This window comes from Rhinatrema bivittatum, chromosome 8, assembly GCF_901001135.1.
Source record: "Rhinatrema bivittatum chromosome 8, aRhiBiv1.1, whole genome shotgun sequence".
In the NCBI taxonomy this organism is placed as follows: domain Eukaryota; kingdom Metazoa; phylum Chordata; class Amphibia; order Gymnophiona; family Rhinatrematidae; genus Rhinatrema; species Rhinatrema bivittatum.
Window position 1 is genome coordinate 216,449,885 of NC_042622.1, and position 16,429 is coordinate 216,466,313.

Here is a 16,429-nt window from a genome sequence, read left to right on the forward strand (position 1 = left end):
AGGATAACACCTAAGGGATTACCAAATTACTAATTTATCTAGTTGCCAATTATGTATTCAGGCAGACTGTATCAGAAAAACAAACCTGCGGGCGGGTAGAGGGGCAGGAGGTCGGCGCTAATTTCTTCTGGTGCCGGGAAAGTGCACAGAAAAGCAGTAAAAACTGCTTTTCTGTGCACCCTCCGACTTAATATCATAGCGATATTAAGTCGGAGGTCCCGAAAAGTAAAAAAAAAAAATTTTGAATTCGGCCTGCGGCTGTCGGGCCAAAATCAGACGCTCAATTTTGCCGGCGTCCAGTTTCCGAGCCTGTGGCTGTCAGCGGGCTTGAGAACAGACGCCGGCAAAATTGAGCGTCGGCTGTCAAACCTGCTGACAGCGTCCCTAGCGCCTCCTTTTCCCCGTTTTTACTGCGTCACCTAATTTAAATACAGAATTGCGCGCACTGGCGAAGGGCCGGCGCGTGCGCCGGGAGAGCAGGCGTTCGTCCGCTCTCCCGCGGACTTTACTGAATCGGCCTGAGACTGAGGAGATTTGTTTCCTGCACGGGAACTCGCACGCAGCCGCACAGAGCAAAGCTCTGATTCCTTCTTAGAAAGCTCCGCCTCCCGGGCCCTGATTGACAGTTCCCATGACAGCAAGGCTAATTCATCCTGCTATCTACGGAAACACCGTTTACGGTAAGCAAACTTGCTTTTACCAAAAAAAAAAAAATTCCTTGCCCAGTCTGAGAGAGGGGCTAAGAATGCTGTAATAATTTAAGTGGAAGGCCAACATACAAAGTCAAAGCAGGATATCATAGAGATGTGGATAGGAGCTGCAAGATCTTATTTACTGAAATGTGGTTTTAAGTGACAAATGGAATGAAGATGAAAATGGTTCTCTTAGAGTCTTGCGATTTAGATTACTGTCTATAAAAGCCCCTAAGTTGTGAATGTCATTTTTCAGTGGTTACCTATATCCATTTATTGATGATTGACTAATTTAGATGCTGGGCAAAAAGGACCACGGTCATGGGGTTAAGTGTGAGTTTATTGGCAACTTCCCCACCCCCAGATGGCCGTTCCACAACTAATATTTTCTGCAGTAGTGCAAGCGTGTGTATTGAGTGAGGCATACAGCTTATATATCATGTAATTGTACACTGCAATATATGAAATCTAATGTGAAATTGCAAGCTGAATTTTCTAATAACAGCTAATGGTATGGATGCAAGGGTAAAGCTAAAGGTCAAGTAGTGTTTGCAGTGTTATAACAGGTAAGAAGAATGGGTAGATTGGATGAGCCTTTTTTTTGTTTCATTGAGATCTTTTGCTTATCTTTTTTTTTTTTGTCCATTTTTCTCCCTCCATCTTCAAACCCTGTATCTCTCAGATGGCGTACCTAGGCATCACTTATGTAACTTTAGCATGCTTGAGGTATATCTCCTTTTGAGGTTTATCCTCTGCCTGTAGGGCCACTACTATAGCTGCAGCTATCTTCTCTTATCCTCCAGGATTGAGTGCACCATGTATGTGGTACACACAGGCCCAATCAGCCTCAGATGGACAAGATAACTGAACCTGGATCTCCCATGCCTCAACATTAAATAAAGATTTTTGTAAAAACTATCTTTAATTTCTTGTTTTCTGCAGAACTCTCTGCCAAGGTGGAAAGCACACCAAAGAAAAAGGCTACAGTGCAGACAAAGCTTTCTCCTTCTGGGACGCTGACCTCCCCACAGAAAATAACAGCAACCACACCCAGCCCCTCTCCTAAGAAGTTTTCTGGCTTCACAGGTGAGAGAATTGTGCAGTAGCATTAGTATATGCTCTGTTCTCTTGGTGGCACTATGTAGTGAATGTGTGCTGATTTGTAATATAATCTGTTCAGTAGAGACTGTCAATAGCCTAATTATTTCTCTGGATGGCTCTTTCTGTTTCTGCAAGCTTAGGGTGCGTGAGCAGTAGGGTAAAAGTATGAGGAGGAGCTGGCGCCAAGCACTTGTGCAGAGAGAAGACCGGCAAGAAAAGATGCCACCATAGTTTCTGCTCAGGTAGGAGATGAGGTAGAAAGGGGTACTAGCACTGGTGTTGCATAAGCAGTGAAGTGATGGGAAGAAGAAAAGCCAGCACCGGACATTTGCACAAGGAAGAGAGGAGATAGGGCCAGACTCGCAGTGGTGAAGAGACATTGGCATGGGGTGACTGAGGAAGCAAGGAGGGCAGGCCAGGGGTAATACTGGCAGTGGTCTTTCAGAGAGGAGGCATGGCCACCGGACTCTTGAGCAACCCAGCCAATAGGAAAAGGAGGCCCTGGAAGGGAATGGGAAAGAAGATTGCTGGCACTGGTTGCTTCAGTAGTGAGGAGGTGAGAATGGGTCTTCCCATTAATGGACTGCCGAACAGTGAAGCAGCATTAGCACTGTTGGCCTGAACAACAGTAGAAGGGGAAGGGGCAGCTAGCTGGGTAAGTCTGTAGCTCTGTCTGTGAAAGTAGCTATTTCTTTTTAACCCCTAATATATGGACACTGTACATCTTTCTTAGTGTCCAGACAGATGAATCCAGTACTAGTGGGTTATGCATCTCTACCAGCAGATGGAGACAGAGCAAACTGACATCCAGTATATATACTCTTGCAGTGACAACAGCCTGCCGGTATTCTCCATCTCCAGCAGATGGTGGATGTGCATCTCCCTACTGGGGATTGCTTCAGATCTTAGAAGGAGAATTTAGAAGAATGTAAAAAAGGAAAATTGATTGCCCCGCTCTCCTGCGGTGATACCAGTTCCCTGTACATACCTGGAGCAGTCCAAACCATGGGTTATGCCTCCCTTCCAGCAGATGGAGACAGAGAAAATCTTGAAAGGCACCCTCACTTAACCTGGTGTGCCTCCTGCATCCCTTCAGTATTTCTCTGTCTCCAGCACATGGAGGTCGTGCAAACCCTGCAGCCTTGCCCTGTTTCTGGGGTGTAGGCTATCCCTTAAATTTATCTAAAAGAAACTAGCTATAAGTTCTGAATCAAGCAAGTTTAAAAAATAAAAGACAGTTCTTCTGCAAAGGGGAGTATTGCCCAATCCTCCCAGGGGGTTGTTAGATCCTGCGGGGGTCCTCTCTGGTAGCAGGTTAAAGGAGCTGGGGTTGGTAAACCCACGTGGCTCCAGTCAGGTAAGAAGCTGAGGAAGCGATTACTGGTGGTCCATTCCCTCTCTTACCCCGTGTTGATTTTGACTTAATTTTTCAAAAATTTCAATCTTTTTTTTTTTTTTTGGTCAGCTGCAATCCAGAACCCCTCCCCATCGGAATTGCCATGTTTTTTACTAATTACGCAGTGTTTTTCACTTTTTGGGGCTGTTCCCCCCCCCCCCCCGATGCCACAGCCATCTTTGTGGCATGTGGTGAATCCACCACACGGCTTTCTAGGGCTGGTATTTGCTCCCGCTGCTTACCTGGTGGGGAAGGCAGTGCCTTTTCAGGGTCTGCAGCATTGCCAGAGCCTCAAGGGGCTCCCAAACGCCCTGCTCAACGAGATTTCAGTGCTGACCCTTTTTCCCTCAGTGCAGGCACATCAGTCATCTTAAGCACCTTTGCAGAAGCTCAGGCAAGGGCTATGGGGGAGGGGCTGCATCCCCCAGCGCTGTCACCGGTCTCTGCCAGTCCTGATGAATCTTTAGATCAGGACCAGGGTTTTTTACAAGGGGGACAGGATGTTGATCCTGATTCTTTTTCTTTAGATTTTGTCCTCCTTATGCACAAAGCATTTTTGGCTTCTAGGTCTCCGTAAGGTGCTGCTTTGCCTGTGAGACCTGCGCAGAGACCGGCTCCCAAGGTAGCCAAGCGCACTGATGGACCCACGTCTTTACGGGTAACAAAGTTAAAAGGCATTCTGGCTTCAGATGGCTCAGCCGCCCCAGTGGTTCCGGGAAGTGCGGCTGCTGGTGCAGTGGCCTCTCCTCCGATCGGATGAGGATCAGGGACAACAGACTCTCTTGGATGGAGAGGACCCTAAAGTGGTTCATCTGTTTCAGAGAGAGGAATTGGAGCCTCTCGTTCCTGCAGTTCTTACTGTGCTCGGGGTGGAGCTCCCCCCGCTTGCTCTGCCGCAGGTCTCTGTGGATCCAGTCCTGGCAAGATTACGAACGCCGACCCGGGTTTTTCCGGTCCATACCATGCTGCAGCAGCTGATGACCAGGGAGTGGGATGCTCCGGATGCTGGTCTGAGGGTTGGACAAGACATGGATAAGCTTTATCCCTTAGTGGATGACTTTTTGGAGCTACTGCGGTCTCCTAAGGTAGACGTTTCGACAGTTGTCAAACGAACCACGATCCCAGTAGCAGGCTCGGCGGCTCTCAAGGACCTGCAGGACCGCAAGCTGGAAGTGCTGCTCAAATGCTTTTTTGAGGTGTCGGCCCTGGGTATCCAGGCAGTGGTGTGTAGTAGTTATATGCTGCGTGTGAGCCTGCGCTGGGTACAGCAATTACTGACGTCTAGAGATGATCTCCCTCCGGGTGAGTCAGAACAGGCGCAGCATTTGGAAGCTGCGGTGGCATATGGGGGCGGATGCGCTTTATGACCTGCTCCGCACTTCCTCTCGTACTCTGTCATCAGCAGTATTGGCAAGGAGGCTTTTGTGGCTCCGAAACTGGTCAGCGGATGTTTCTTCCAAGACGCAGCTTGGTGCTATGCCGTTTAAAGGTGGCTTTTTATTCGGGGATGATTTGGAGCAGTTGATAAAGTTCCTGGGGGAGAACAAGGTTCACAAATTGCCAGACCGAAACCCCCCAGAGGGTTTCCATCATCTCGCTCTCGCTTTTGGGGGCAGCGGAGGTTTTGGCAGAACAGGCAGCAAGCAGCCGGTCAGCGGCAACCATTGGCCAGGAACCCAACCTGGTCTTCGTCCTTTCGGGGGCGTAAAGCTTTCCGAGAGGGTGGTGCTTCCTCCTCTCCTGCCTCCAAGAGTACATAATGAGATGGGGCCGGCCGATTCCTCGAGTGCGGGGTTGCCTGTCCCGATTTTATGAGGGGTGGGCCAGAATTACTTCCGATCAGTGGGTGCTAAGCATAATAGAACGAGGCTACGCTTTTGGAATTTGCTCGGCCTCTAAGAGACTTCAACCTAATATCTCCTTGCGGTCCACAAGTCAAACGGCAGATTGTTCATCAGACTCTCGAACGTCTACTGGCTCTGGGAGCGGCAAAGCCAGTCTCCCCGGAACACTGGAGGAAAGGAAGGTACTCAATTTACTTGGTAGTTCCAAAGAAAGAGGGGTCCTTCTGGCCAATTTTGGACCTCAAGAAGGTAAACCAGTCTCTCAAGGTGCCATACTTCCGCATGGAGTCTCTGCGATCCGTCATCGCGGCGGTACACAAGGGGGAATTCCTGGCCTCTCTGGATCTGATGGAGGTGGCATCTCTTCGGAGACTAGGCCTGCTCATTCATCCATTCGCAAGGTGACCACTCTTGGAGTCCCTCGGCTGGGTCATCAATCAGGCCATGAGCAGCCTTGTTCCCTCTCAGTCATTGGAAGTTCTGGGAGCCAGGTTTGACACTGCAGTCGGGAAAGGTTTTTTTTTTTGTTTGTTTGTTTTTTTAATTCCGATGGACCGGAGGAACAAACTGATGGAACAAGTTCAGCGCTTGTTGGTTTTACCCTTGCCCAAGGCCTGGGACTACCTTCAGGTGCTCGGGTCGATGGCATCCACTCTGGAGGTGGTTCCTTGGGCTTTTGCTCATATGAGACCGTTACGAGCATTACTTTACCGGTTGAATCCCAAGTCAGAGAATTTTCAGTTCCCTCTACCACTCACTGATTACGCCAAGTCCAGTCTTGGCTGGTGGCTTTGCCCGCACAACTTGTCTGAAGGAGTGGATCTGGAGGTTCCGAGCTGGACAGTGGTGTCTACGGAGGCCAGCCTCTCCAGCTGGGGAGATGTCTGCCAGTATCGTTCTGTTCAGGCAGCTGGACCCCGGAGGAGTCCGGATGGTCGATCAATTGCCTGGAGGCCAGAGCGGTTCGCTTGGCCTTGCAACACTTTCTTCCACTCTTCCGCCACCAGGCAGTTCGGATCCTCTCCGACAGTGCGATGACGGTGGCCTATATCAACTGTCAGGGAGGCACCAGAAGTCAAGCCGTAGCAGACGAGGTAGAGCTGCTCATGACTTGGGCGGAGCAAAATTTTGCGATGCTAGCAGCCTCTCACGTTGCCGGGAAGGACAACATACAAGCGGACTTCCTCAGTCGGAGGCGCATATATCCAGGAGAGTGGGAACTCTCGGACGAAGCAATGGATCTCATTTCTCGCAGATGGGGGACTCCCCACATGGACCTGATGGTAACACGGGATAATGCCAAAGCTCCTCCCTTCTTCAGTTACAGGAGAGATCGAGGCGCAGAAGGGGTCGATGCGCTAGTACTTCCCTGGCCAACCTCAGTTCTCCAGTACGTGTTCCGGAGGGACACGTACTGGAGAACTGTACGTGCCTCTGGTGGGAAAGGTGCTTTACAGGATAGAGGTCCACCCAGGGTGGGTAATCCTAGTGGCTTCTGAGTGGACCCGCTGTCTGTGGTTTGCGCATCTCGTCAATCTGGCCGTGGAAGGCCCGCTACGGCTCGGGCATCTTCTCCATCAAGGGCCTATATATTTCAACCAGGCAGCTTGCTTCTGTCTAGTGGCTTGGCTTTTGAACAGAGGAGATTGAGGAAGAAAGGATATTCTGAGGAGGTTATCACTACATTGCTACAAGCCAGCAAAACGTCTACCTCCCTCTTACATTAGGGTATGGAGAGTTTTTTTTGAGGCATGGTGTCGTGAGAGAGAGATTTTTCCCAGACACGCTACGATTGCTCAGACGTTTAAACCTTTTACAAAATGGTTTAGCCAAGGGCTTGTTCTTCAATTCTCTCCGGGTACAGGTGGCAGCCCTAGGCTCTCTGGTTGGTAGCTCTGTTGTGTCACATCCAGATGTGGTGTGTTTCCTCAGAGGAGTAAGGCTTTTGAAGCCCCCGGTCCATCGTGGAGTCTTAATTTGGTTCTTTGCGTATTTGAACCCCTTAAAATGGTAACGTTGAAAGACCTCAGCCACCAAAATCACAGTTGTCAAGGTATCTGCTCAGCTCGCCGAGTTTCTGAGTTGCAGGCTCTCTCCTGTAGGGGAACCCTTCTTAAGGATCTCTGACTCAGGAGTTTCTCTTCATATGGTTCCGTCCTTTTTTCCCCAAAGTGGTCTCATCTTTCCATTTAAGCCAATCAGTTGAGCTTCTGTCTTTTCCTGATTTGTCAAATGATGTACAACATGCACGAGAGCTTCGTTGGCTCAATGTTCGGCGTTCCTTGCTGCATTACTTGGAAGTTACTAATTCTTTCAGACTCTCAGATCATTTGTCCTATGGAGCGGTCCCAGGAAGGGTCACAAGGCGTCTAAGACGCCGATTGCACGATGGTTGAGAGAAGCCATATCGTCCGCATACATTTGTAAAGGGAGACCTGTTCCTGAGGGCCCATTCTATTCGCTCGCAAGCAGCTTCGTGGGCCGAATGTCCGTTGGTATCGCTTCAGGAGATTTGCGGAGCTGCTACTTGGAAGACGCTCCATACTTTTGCTCGCCACTACCACTTGGACGTTCAGGCGCCCGGAGATTTTGGCAGTGGCGTATGGCGCATGGGACTTGCGAGGTCCTACCCGGTTTAGGGAAGCTTTGGTACATCCCATGGTTTGGACTGATCCAGGTTCTTACCTGATAATTTTCGTTCCTGTAGTACCACGGATCACTCCAAACGCCCACCCAAAGACTAGAAGTGGGTAACAGGGAGATCTATACATTCCGCACGCACATGTTCTAGATATATTTTTGCAGCATACTAAGAAAACTACAGTTTACATGTTTATACGTTCGTTTACAGTTCTGTTCTTGCTTGATTCATTTCTAGTCCTATTCTGCTTTGATATTCGATAACCTGGTGTACCTCCTGTATCCCTTCAGTATAAGTGAGGGTGCCTTTCAAGTTTTTCTCTGTCTCCACCTGCTGGAAGGGAGGCATAGCCCATGGTTTGGACTGTTCTGTAGTAGTACAGGAACAAAAATTGTCAGGTAAGAACCAATTTTCTTATGGTCCTCTCCCCCAGTTGAGAATTCCTGAGGTGATTTCTGTGATCCATCAGGTGTTCCTTGGTCCAGTAGCTGGTTTTTCAGCTGGTGTGGACTTAGCTGATTGTACAGTTTAAAGGCAGTGGGTGCAGGAAGCCAAGTGTGGTGATGACAGTATATACTCTCTCACCCTGCAGCTGGAAACCATCTCTGTACTCAGCTAGGAAGGACTGAGCTCAGGTAAGTTTAAACAAAAAAAACCCCAAAAAACCTTACAGAGACAGTGAAGGAGGGATGTGCAGGGATTCCTCTTCCCAGTCTCTGAACTCTGCGTACCATTCCAACATTCGTCCTGCCCTGGAGGAGGTTCAGGGCAGCCTGGCGGGTTGGGTAGCCTCTTGTGGCTAGGCCCTGCTCAGAGGCTTTTTCACTGCAAGCTGCAGGGTAGGCCTTGACTGTGTTTTTGAATGCTTATGCCTATGCATTTGGCTGCTCTCTAGAGGACGTTTCAGTGGTGCGTCCCATTGTGTATCTAACTTGTGCATCCACGTTTTGGACGCTTAGTTGAGTCAGCTTGGGCGTCCAGGTTATGCGGTGCTCGGCTTGGACACACGCTTATCCTGTGCGCACTTTGTGTGTGCTTAAGTTGAGCTGCGCCTAGTCTTGGGGCGCCTAGCTCTTGACCACATAAATTTTGGACCCATATATATTAAAAAAAATTTATAATGGCACCTATAGCTGAGAAGCCTATCATATTCGGGCATCTCAGCCTTGCATGCTCTCTAACTTGTGCCAGCGCTGTTTGGAAGCTCAGGGAGAATTGTCTTCCTCTGATTTTATTAAGCCTAGTTCTTCCCAGCCAGATGAGGTCATGGGTAAAGATGTCAGGAGAAACGTCTGATATTGGAACTCCTTTGTCTGGTTCCTCAGCAGGGGATGGCGGTTCAGTGGGCACCATCCAGGTGCCTCCTATTTTTGGCATGGATTCTTCTGCCTTTTCTTGGGTGGAATTTTTTTTTTTCCAGGGATTTCAATCCTTTCTTCAGGCACAGTCCTCAGTTCCACCCAGTCCTGTCAAGTCAGTTCCTCAGGCAGTGTCCTCTCCCTCTTGGTACTGCGTTTTAAGTGCTGAATTACTCCTTGAGTGGCAGGTGTTCCTGACAGGAATCCGATGGGCACCGGTGATGAGGCAGATCCTGACTCTAGAGGATGATGAAATTCCTCCAGGATTAGAGCTGAATAGGACTATGTTGCAGTTCTTTCATAGAAATGGCCCTGATTTCCCAGATGTTTAAGATACTGGGAGTTCCTGGGGCAGATGCCATATCTGAGCCAAAGAAAAATTCCAGTTTTGTTTCTTTGTAAAGCCTCTTGTGTTTTCCCAGTTATGGAGGCCATTCAAGAATTGATTGATCTTGAATGGAACATCCCAGAGGCAAATTTTAAAGGGGGTTGCACCTTGGAAGGCCTATACCCCCTGGATTCAGTGGATGTACTTGTCTGTGCCATCTGTAAGTGGACAACTTAACCTATAGAGGGAGGAATAGCGTTGAAGTATGTGCATGATAGAAGTTTTGAGGCCATCCTTAAGCAAGCTTTTGAGCAGTGGCAATGACCTTGCAGATAGCTGCCTATTGTTCCCCAGTGGCTCACTCTGGTTTGCTTCTCTCTCAGGAGGTTGATGACTTTGGCGTTATGGAACCCTTGCTTCCTTCTTGGCAGATGTGGGCTGCGATTTGGTCCGCACCTCGGCCAGAGGAATGGTTTCAGTAATAGTGGCCAGATGCTAGTAATGGCTGAGAAATTGGTTGGCTGATGCGACATCCAAGGCTATCCTTGTGAAGTTGCCTTTTAAAGGTTTGCTCTCATTTGGGAACGAATTGGAGAAGCTGGCCAGTAAGTGGTGCGAATGTCCAGTTTCTCGGTCGCTGGAGGATAAGAAACACTTGCTAATCCCCTTTGATATGAGGGGTCGTCTCAGAGGCTCAAGTGTTTTCTTCCCTACAAAGAGATGTTTCAGGGGACTCTGCCTTTTGATGGGTCTCAGTCCTTTTGTCCCAGGCAGCCCAGGCGAGGTGGAGGCTCAAGTAGTGCAGCCTCCCAACCTCCCAATGAAGGTTTGCTGACCCACCCCAGGAGCAAGAGATAGGGGGACACTTTTCTCTTTTATCAGAAGTAGGGTCAAGATCACTTCAGATATGTGGGTCCTAGAAGTGATATGAAAAGGATATTCACTGGAGTTCCGCAGTGTTCTCAGGATGTGTTCATTGTGTCTCCCTGCCACTCCCCACAGAAGAAGCAGGCAGTGGAGAATACAGTGTCAATGCTCCTTAGTTTGAGGGCTGTGGTTCCAGTACCCATGTGTCAAGAAAATACGAGTTGATATTCCATCTATTTCGTTGTGCCCAAGAAGAGAGGGCTCCTTTCGCCCCATCTTGAATTTCAAAGGGATCAACCGTCATTTGCGGGTGACTCATCTTCGTATGGAATCATTGCATTCAGTGATAATGGCCATACAATCGGGGGAATTTCTGACTTCCTTGGATCTGTCCAAGGCGAACCTCCATATTACTATCCAGTTGGAGTACCAATATTTTTGGTCTAGCCACTGCTCCCAAAACCTTTTTCAAGGTCCTGATAGTGGTAGTGGCGGCAGAGCTGAGAGGATGGAATCCTTGTACACCTGTATTTAGATGACTGGTTGATTCAGGCCAAGTCTTTAGAAGAGAGACATCTGGTGACCCGCAAGGTGATCTCCTTGTTATAGGAGCTCGGTTAGGTGGTGAACCTAGCCAAGAGCAGTCTTCAGCCATCTCAGTTGTTGGAGTATCTGGGTATGTAGTTCAACATGAAGATAGGCAAAGCTTTTCTTCCAGAAGCTTGTATTCAAAAGTTGATGGTACAGGTGCTTCTCTTGGTGAGCATTATTCCCCTGACAATGGTCCTATCTACAGGCACTCGGGTTGATGGCAGCAACCCTAGAAGTAATACCGTGGGCAAGGGCACATATGCGTCCAATTCAGCGTTCCCTGCTGTCTCAATGGAACCCGCAGTGTCAGGATTATTCGATTCAGCTCCACCTGCCAATGGAAGTATGCTCTCACCTCCAGTGGTGGTTGCAAGTGGATCAACTGAGAAAGGGAGTCTCCTTGATGTCGCCCGACTGGTGCTTGCGACAGATGCAAGCCTCCAAGGTTGGGGAGCTCACTGTCGGGAACTAATGGTGCAAGGGTACTGGAATAAAGAGGAGTCACTTTGGAACATGAATTAGCTGGAAGCTCGGGCGGTCCAGTTTGCGTTCTTGCAGTTCAGCAGCAGGCTGCAGAGTTGAGCAGTCCAAATTGTCAGACAATGCAACAACAGTGGCTTATATCAATTGGCAGGGAGGAACCAAGAGAAGCAAGTATCACAGGAGATAGATCAACTTATGGAATGGGTGGAAGTACATCTTCAGGAGATCTCAGCCTTGCATGTTGCAGGAAAAGACAATGTAAGAGCAGACTATCTCAGCAGGGAGAGCCTGGACCCAGGAGAATGGGTGATGTCTGACGAGGCATTCCAGCTCATAGTGAATCGCTGGGGCCTTCTATTACTAGACCTGCTGGCGACTTCTCGCAACACGAAGATTCCTCGCTTTTTCAGTCGTAGGAGAGATCTGAAGTCCTTGGGGATCGATGCTTTTGTGCAGGTCTGGCTGGAAGGCAAGCTGCTTATATGCCTTTCCCCCTTGGCAAATGTTGAGAAGAAAGGTTCAAAGGATTGAAGGCCAGAGCAGGATGGTGCTTCTGGTGGCATCTGATTGGCCCAGAAGACCACGGTATGCAGATCTGCAAAGACTCCTGGTAGAAACCCGCCTTCGTCTTCCGCCGCTCAGGAATCTGTTGCAGCAAGGGCCTGTCCTTCATGAAGGTATGACTTGGTTTTGTCTTATGGTATGGCCCGCTCGCGTGTTGAAGTGTGGATATTCTACTGGGGTAATTGCCACCTTGCTATGAGCACGAATGTTTTTCATTTCCTTAGCCTATGTGCGGGTTTGGCGAGTGTTTGAGGCTTGGTGTGAAGATTGAGGTGTTCTTCCTCATTCAGTTAAAATCCTGCTCATTATGGAATTTTTACAGGATGGATTAAACGAAAGGTTGGCCCTGAATTCCTTAAAGGTTCAGGTAGCAGCTCTTACCTGTTTCAGGGGCCAGATGAATGGTGAATCCTTATCGTCTCATCCTAATGTGGCCCGTTTCTTGAGGGGAGTGAAACATCTTCGTTCTCCCTTGCAATTATCTGTTGCTTTATGGAGTCTTAACCTGGTGTTGGATTTCTTGGCGGGCCCTACGTTTCAACCACTGCATTGCCTATTCTTGCGGTTATTGACCTTGAAAACTGTTTCTGGTGGCAGTTTTTCTGCGCGTTGGATTTCCGAACCGCAGGAGTTATCTTGCTGGGAGCCGTCCCTTCGGGTGACTCCAGGAGTGATGCATTGTGTACTCTTCCTTCCTTCTTACCTAAAGTGGTCTCAGATTTTCACTTGAATCAGTCCGTTTCCTTACCATCCTTGGATAAGGAAAGATGCAGAGGAATACTGCCTGCTGTGTCCCTTTGTCAGGAGACATGTTGTGAGGTATCTGGAGGTGTCTAAAAATTTCCAAAAGACAGATCGCCTGTTCATCCTTCATGGCTGAAGAAAAACATGGCGACCCAGCTTCGCAGGCTACAATAGCTCTCTGGATTAAGGAGGTGATTACAGATGCGTATGTGGCAGCTGAAAAGCCGTTGCCTACTCAGATTAGGGCTCATTCCACAAGGGCTCAGGCAGTGTCATGGGCAGAAGTTAGATTGTCGTTTCCCATCGACACTTGCCGAGCTGCGACGCGGTCCTCCTTACTCCCCTTTTCCAGGTATTATCTGGGTGTGCAGGCCCGGGAGGAAGCAGCCTTTGCATGTGTGGTTTTGTCTGGACCGTGGGCAGCCTCCCGCCCTGCTTGGGAGTAGCTTGGGTACGTCCCAGTGGTTCTGGATTCATCTGTCTGGACGCTAAGAAATGAGAAATTACTACTTATTTATTTATTTATTTAAAATTTTTATATACCGGCATTCATGATACAATCACATCATGCCGGTTTACATAGAACAGGGGTGTACTTACCTGATAATTTCCTTTTCTTTAGGACAGATAGATGAATCCAGCTTCCCTCCCTTGGCTGCCGAATGATTGTGCTATGCTCCTGCATGGCTACATGTTTTCAGGGATTATTGGTAAGTGTCAGTCCAGTCCCTAGACTAGTGTTTGATACATGCTTTTCTGAGCTCAGTGTTTCTTGTTGTCGGAGTACAGAACTGGTCATCTGTTTTTAAACCATTTTCTTTTTTTTCTTTTTTTTTTTTGCTAGTCTGTCATAGTTGTTATGGAAGGGAATACTGGCAGGATATATACATTGCAGGAGTATATATACTGTGATGTCACTTTGCTCCATCTCTATCTGCTGGTAAAGGTGCATAACCCACTTGTTCTGGATTCATCTGTCTGTCCTAAAGAAAAGGAAATTCAGGTAAGTAGTAATTTCTCATTATATTTCCAGTTGTACAAGCATAACATTTCCATAGTTGAAAAAAACTGTTCTAACCCAACCTACTGAAACAGAAAAACTTGTAGTGATGTTCTTTGTTCATACAAAGCTAACTGTCTGAAAAGATCATAAGTTACCTCATTTTTTATTTTTAATCGCTGAAAAAATTTAACTTTATTCAAAATGCATGTAAATTTTAATTTTTTGTAAATATTTATAATTCAGAGACAAAGACCTCAGAACTGGTGTAACCCTTTTACACCAGTTCTGAGGTCTTTGTCTCTGAATTATATAGGTCTAAATGACCTCTAATTGTCTAAATGACCTCTAATTGTCAAACCAGTAAGTTCAATCACTGGTCTTTATTGACTCCTATTTTTTAAGTTAAGATAAAAATGCAATTATTCCAGACTGTTTTTAAGTCTTTATGTTGCAGGATATCCCGTCTGAAAAAACCGCCAGTATCTCGGCGAGTTGTGACGGAGTTGTATCACACTTTGACACCCACAGATTTTACTCCCACTCCCTTCAGGAAATGGTGCCGAAAGTCTTATATTGTCCAGTTGAGCAAAATGCCGATAAGACGGCAAGTTGCAACAATGTTATGACAACTATATTATCCGGCAACTTATGCTCTCATTGTAAGCCCTGAATCTTTATATCGTCTGGCTTCTAAATGAAATGTGTTGTAGTTTCAGAAAATTGAAAACTGAAACCTGCCCGACATAACTGAGTAGCAAGATTCTAAACTTGTTGTAGGGTTGCAATTTTGTCAACAAGTCTGTACTACAAGTAAACGCCAAAGCACTTATTTTAAACTTGTTGCGATTTTTTTCTTTTTTTCTTTGCTGTAACAAGTCAGTGCCGCACATCACAGGCATTAATTGAAAGATTGAGTGGTTGTAAGATCAAGCTTTCAACATCCAGGCTGTCCGAGATAGGGATTGAAGGTTGTGATGGCGCAACCTGCCCTGGTCTTGAGTTATGAGAGTGGGAGATACACCCAGGCGAATTGGCTCTGCAATGGAGAGGTCGAGAAGTATGGGAAACCATATTTGTCGAGGCCAATGTGGGGCTATGAGTATCATGGACCTCTTGTCCTGTTGTAGCTTCACTAGAGTTTTGGTTATTAGCGGTATCTGAGGATACACGTATAGAAGGCCTGAGTTCCAAGGGCAAGCAAAGGCGTCCTTGGCTGGCTGGTGTTTGTGTAGAGAGCAGAATCTGTCTACTTTGTGATTCAGGTGTGATGCAAAGAGGGCTATTGTTGGTTGTCCCCAACGTTGAAATATCCTGGTCGCTACTAAGGGATCCAGGGACCATTCGTGAGGCTGGAATTGATGACCGAGACGATCTGCAACTACGTTGTGGATGCCCGCTAGATAAGTGACCCGGAGAAATATGGAATGTGTCAGGGCCCAGTCCCAAATCTGTGCTGCTTCTTGACAAAGGAGATACGAGCCCGTACCTCCCTGTTTGTTCAGGTACCACATGGCTACTATATTGTCCGTTTTGAATTAGAATAGTCTTTTGTGTGAAAGGCAGTCCTTGAATGCATGTAGAGCATAACGTATAGCTCGAAGTTCCAGGAAATTGATTTGAAATGTTGCTTCGAGTTTGTCCAGGTACCCTGGGTTTGGAGATTGTCTGTGAGCTCCCCAACCTAAGGTGGATGCATCTGTAGTTAGTTATCTATGGGACTGGTTGTTGGAAGGGTAGGCCCTTGCGCAAGTTGTCCCTGTTTGCTCACCAAAGGAGAGATGAATGTAGCTGGTGGGTTACTTGAATTGGAGACTATAGTGGTTGAATGGCTTGTATCCATTGTGACTTTAATGTCTATTGGGTTATTCTCATGGCTGGTCTGGCCATAGGAGTGACATGAACTGTGGAGGCCATGTGACCTAGTAAAGTGAGAAACGTATGAGCTGTCGCTTGTTTCTGCGAGTGTAGTGAGTTTACTAACAAGGAGAGTGTTTCTGCCCGATCCTTGGGTAGGAAAGCTCTTGATAGGATGGTGTTCAATTCTGCTCCGATGAATTGAAGCAGGTGAGACGGGGATGAGATGGGACTTTTGGTAATTGATGAGAAAACCCATTGAGTGCAGCAGAGTGATTGTCCTGAGAGAAACAAGAGCTCCTTGTTGAGATTGACTTCTGATGAGCCAGTCGCCCAGTATGGGAAAACGTGTACACTTTCTTTGTGTAAGTGTGCTGCTACTACTGCAAGGCATTTCATGAACACTCTGGGTGCTGAGGCAAGTCCGAATGGTAGTACCCTGTATTGAAAATGCCGTTGACCTACCAGGAAACGCAGATACTTGCGATGAGGAGGGAATATTGATATGTGAGCATAAGCGTCTTGTAGATACAGAGAACAAAGCCAGTCTCCTGTTTGAAGAAGGGGAAGCATGGTGCCTAGAGAAACCATCCTGAACTTTTCTTTCCATACAAATTTGTTGAGATTTCTGAGGTCTAGGATGGGGATGTAGGCCTCCTGTTTTCTTTGGAATGAGGAAATAACGGAAGTAGTATGCTCTGCCCTGCTGAGTCTGGGGCACCGGTTCTACGGCTCTGGCTCTCAGAAGGGTGGATGATTCTGCTTGCAGATGAATGATGTGATTTTCGTTTAGCAAAATAGGCCTTGGAGGAGAGTCTCTTGGAATCGAGAGGATATTGAGTTGGTAACCTCATGATATTATTGAGTACCCATTGGTCTGTTGTTAACTGGAACCAATGATTGTAGAAGAAGGAAACTCGACCTCCTACTGGCAAGCTTGGGTTGGGATTGTGGAGATGGCTG

General features: G+C 47.6%; 1 protein-coding gene across 1 annotated transcript in view; it reads left to right on the forward strand.

The window, feature by feature from the left end:
• The window catches only part of LIG3 (DNA ligase 3), a 232,372-nt gene that overhangs the window by 34,895 nt on the left and 181,048 nt on the right, over window positions 1-16,429 (forward strand). The window contains exon 3 of the mRNA XM_029613143.1: window positions 1,635-1,778. Coding sequence (XP_029469003.1) covers window positions 1,635-1,778 — 144 coding nt within the window. The remainder of the gene's footprint in view (window positions 1-1,634; window positions 1,779-16,429) is intronic.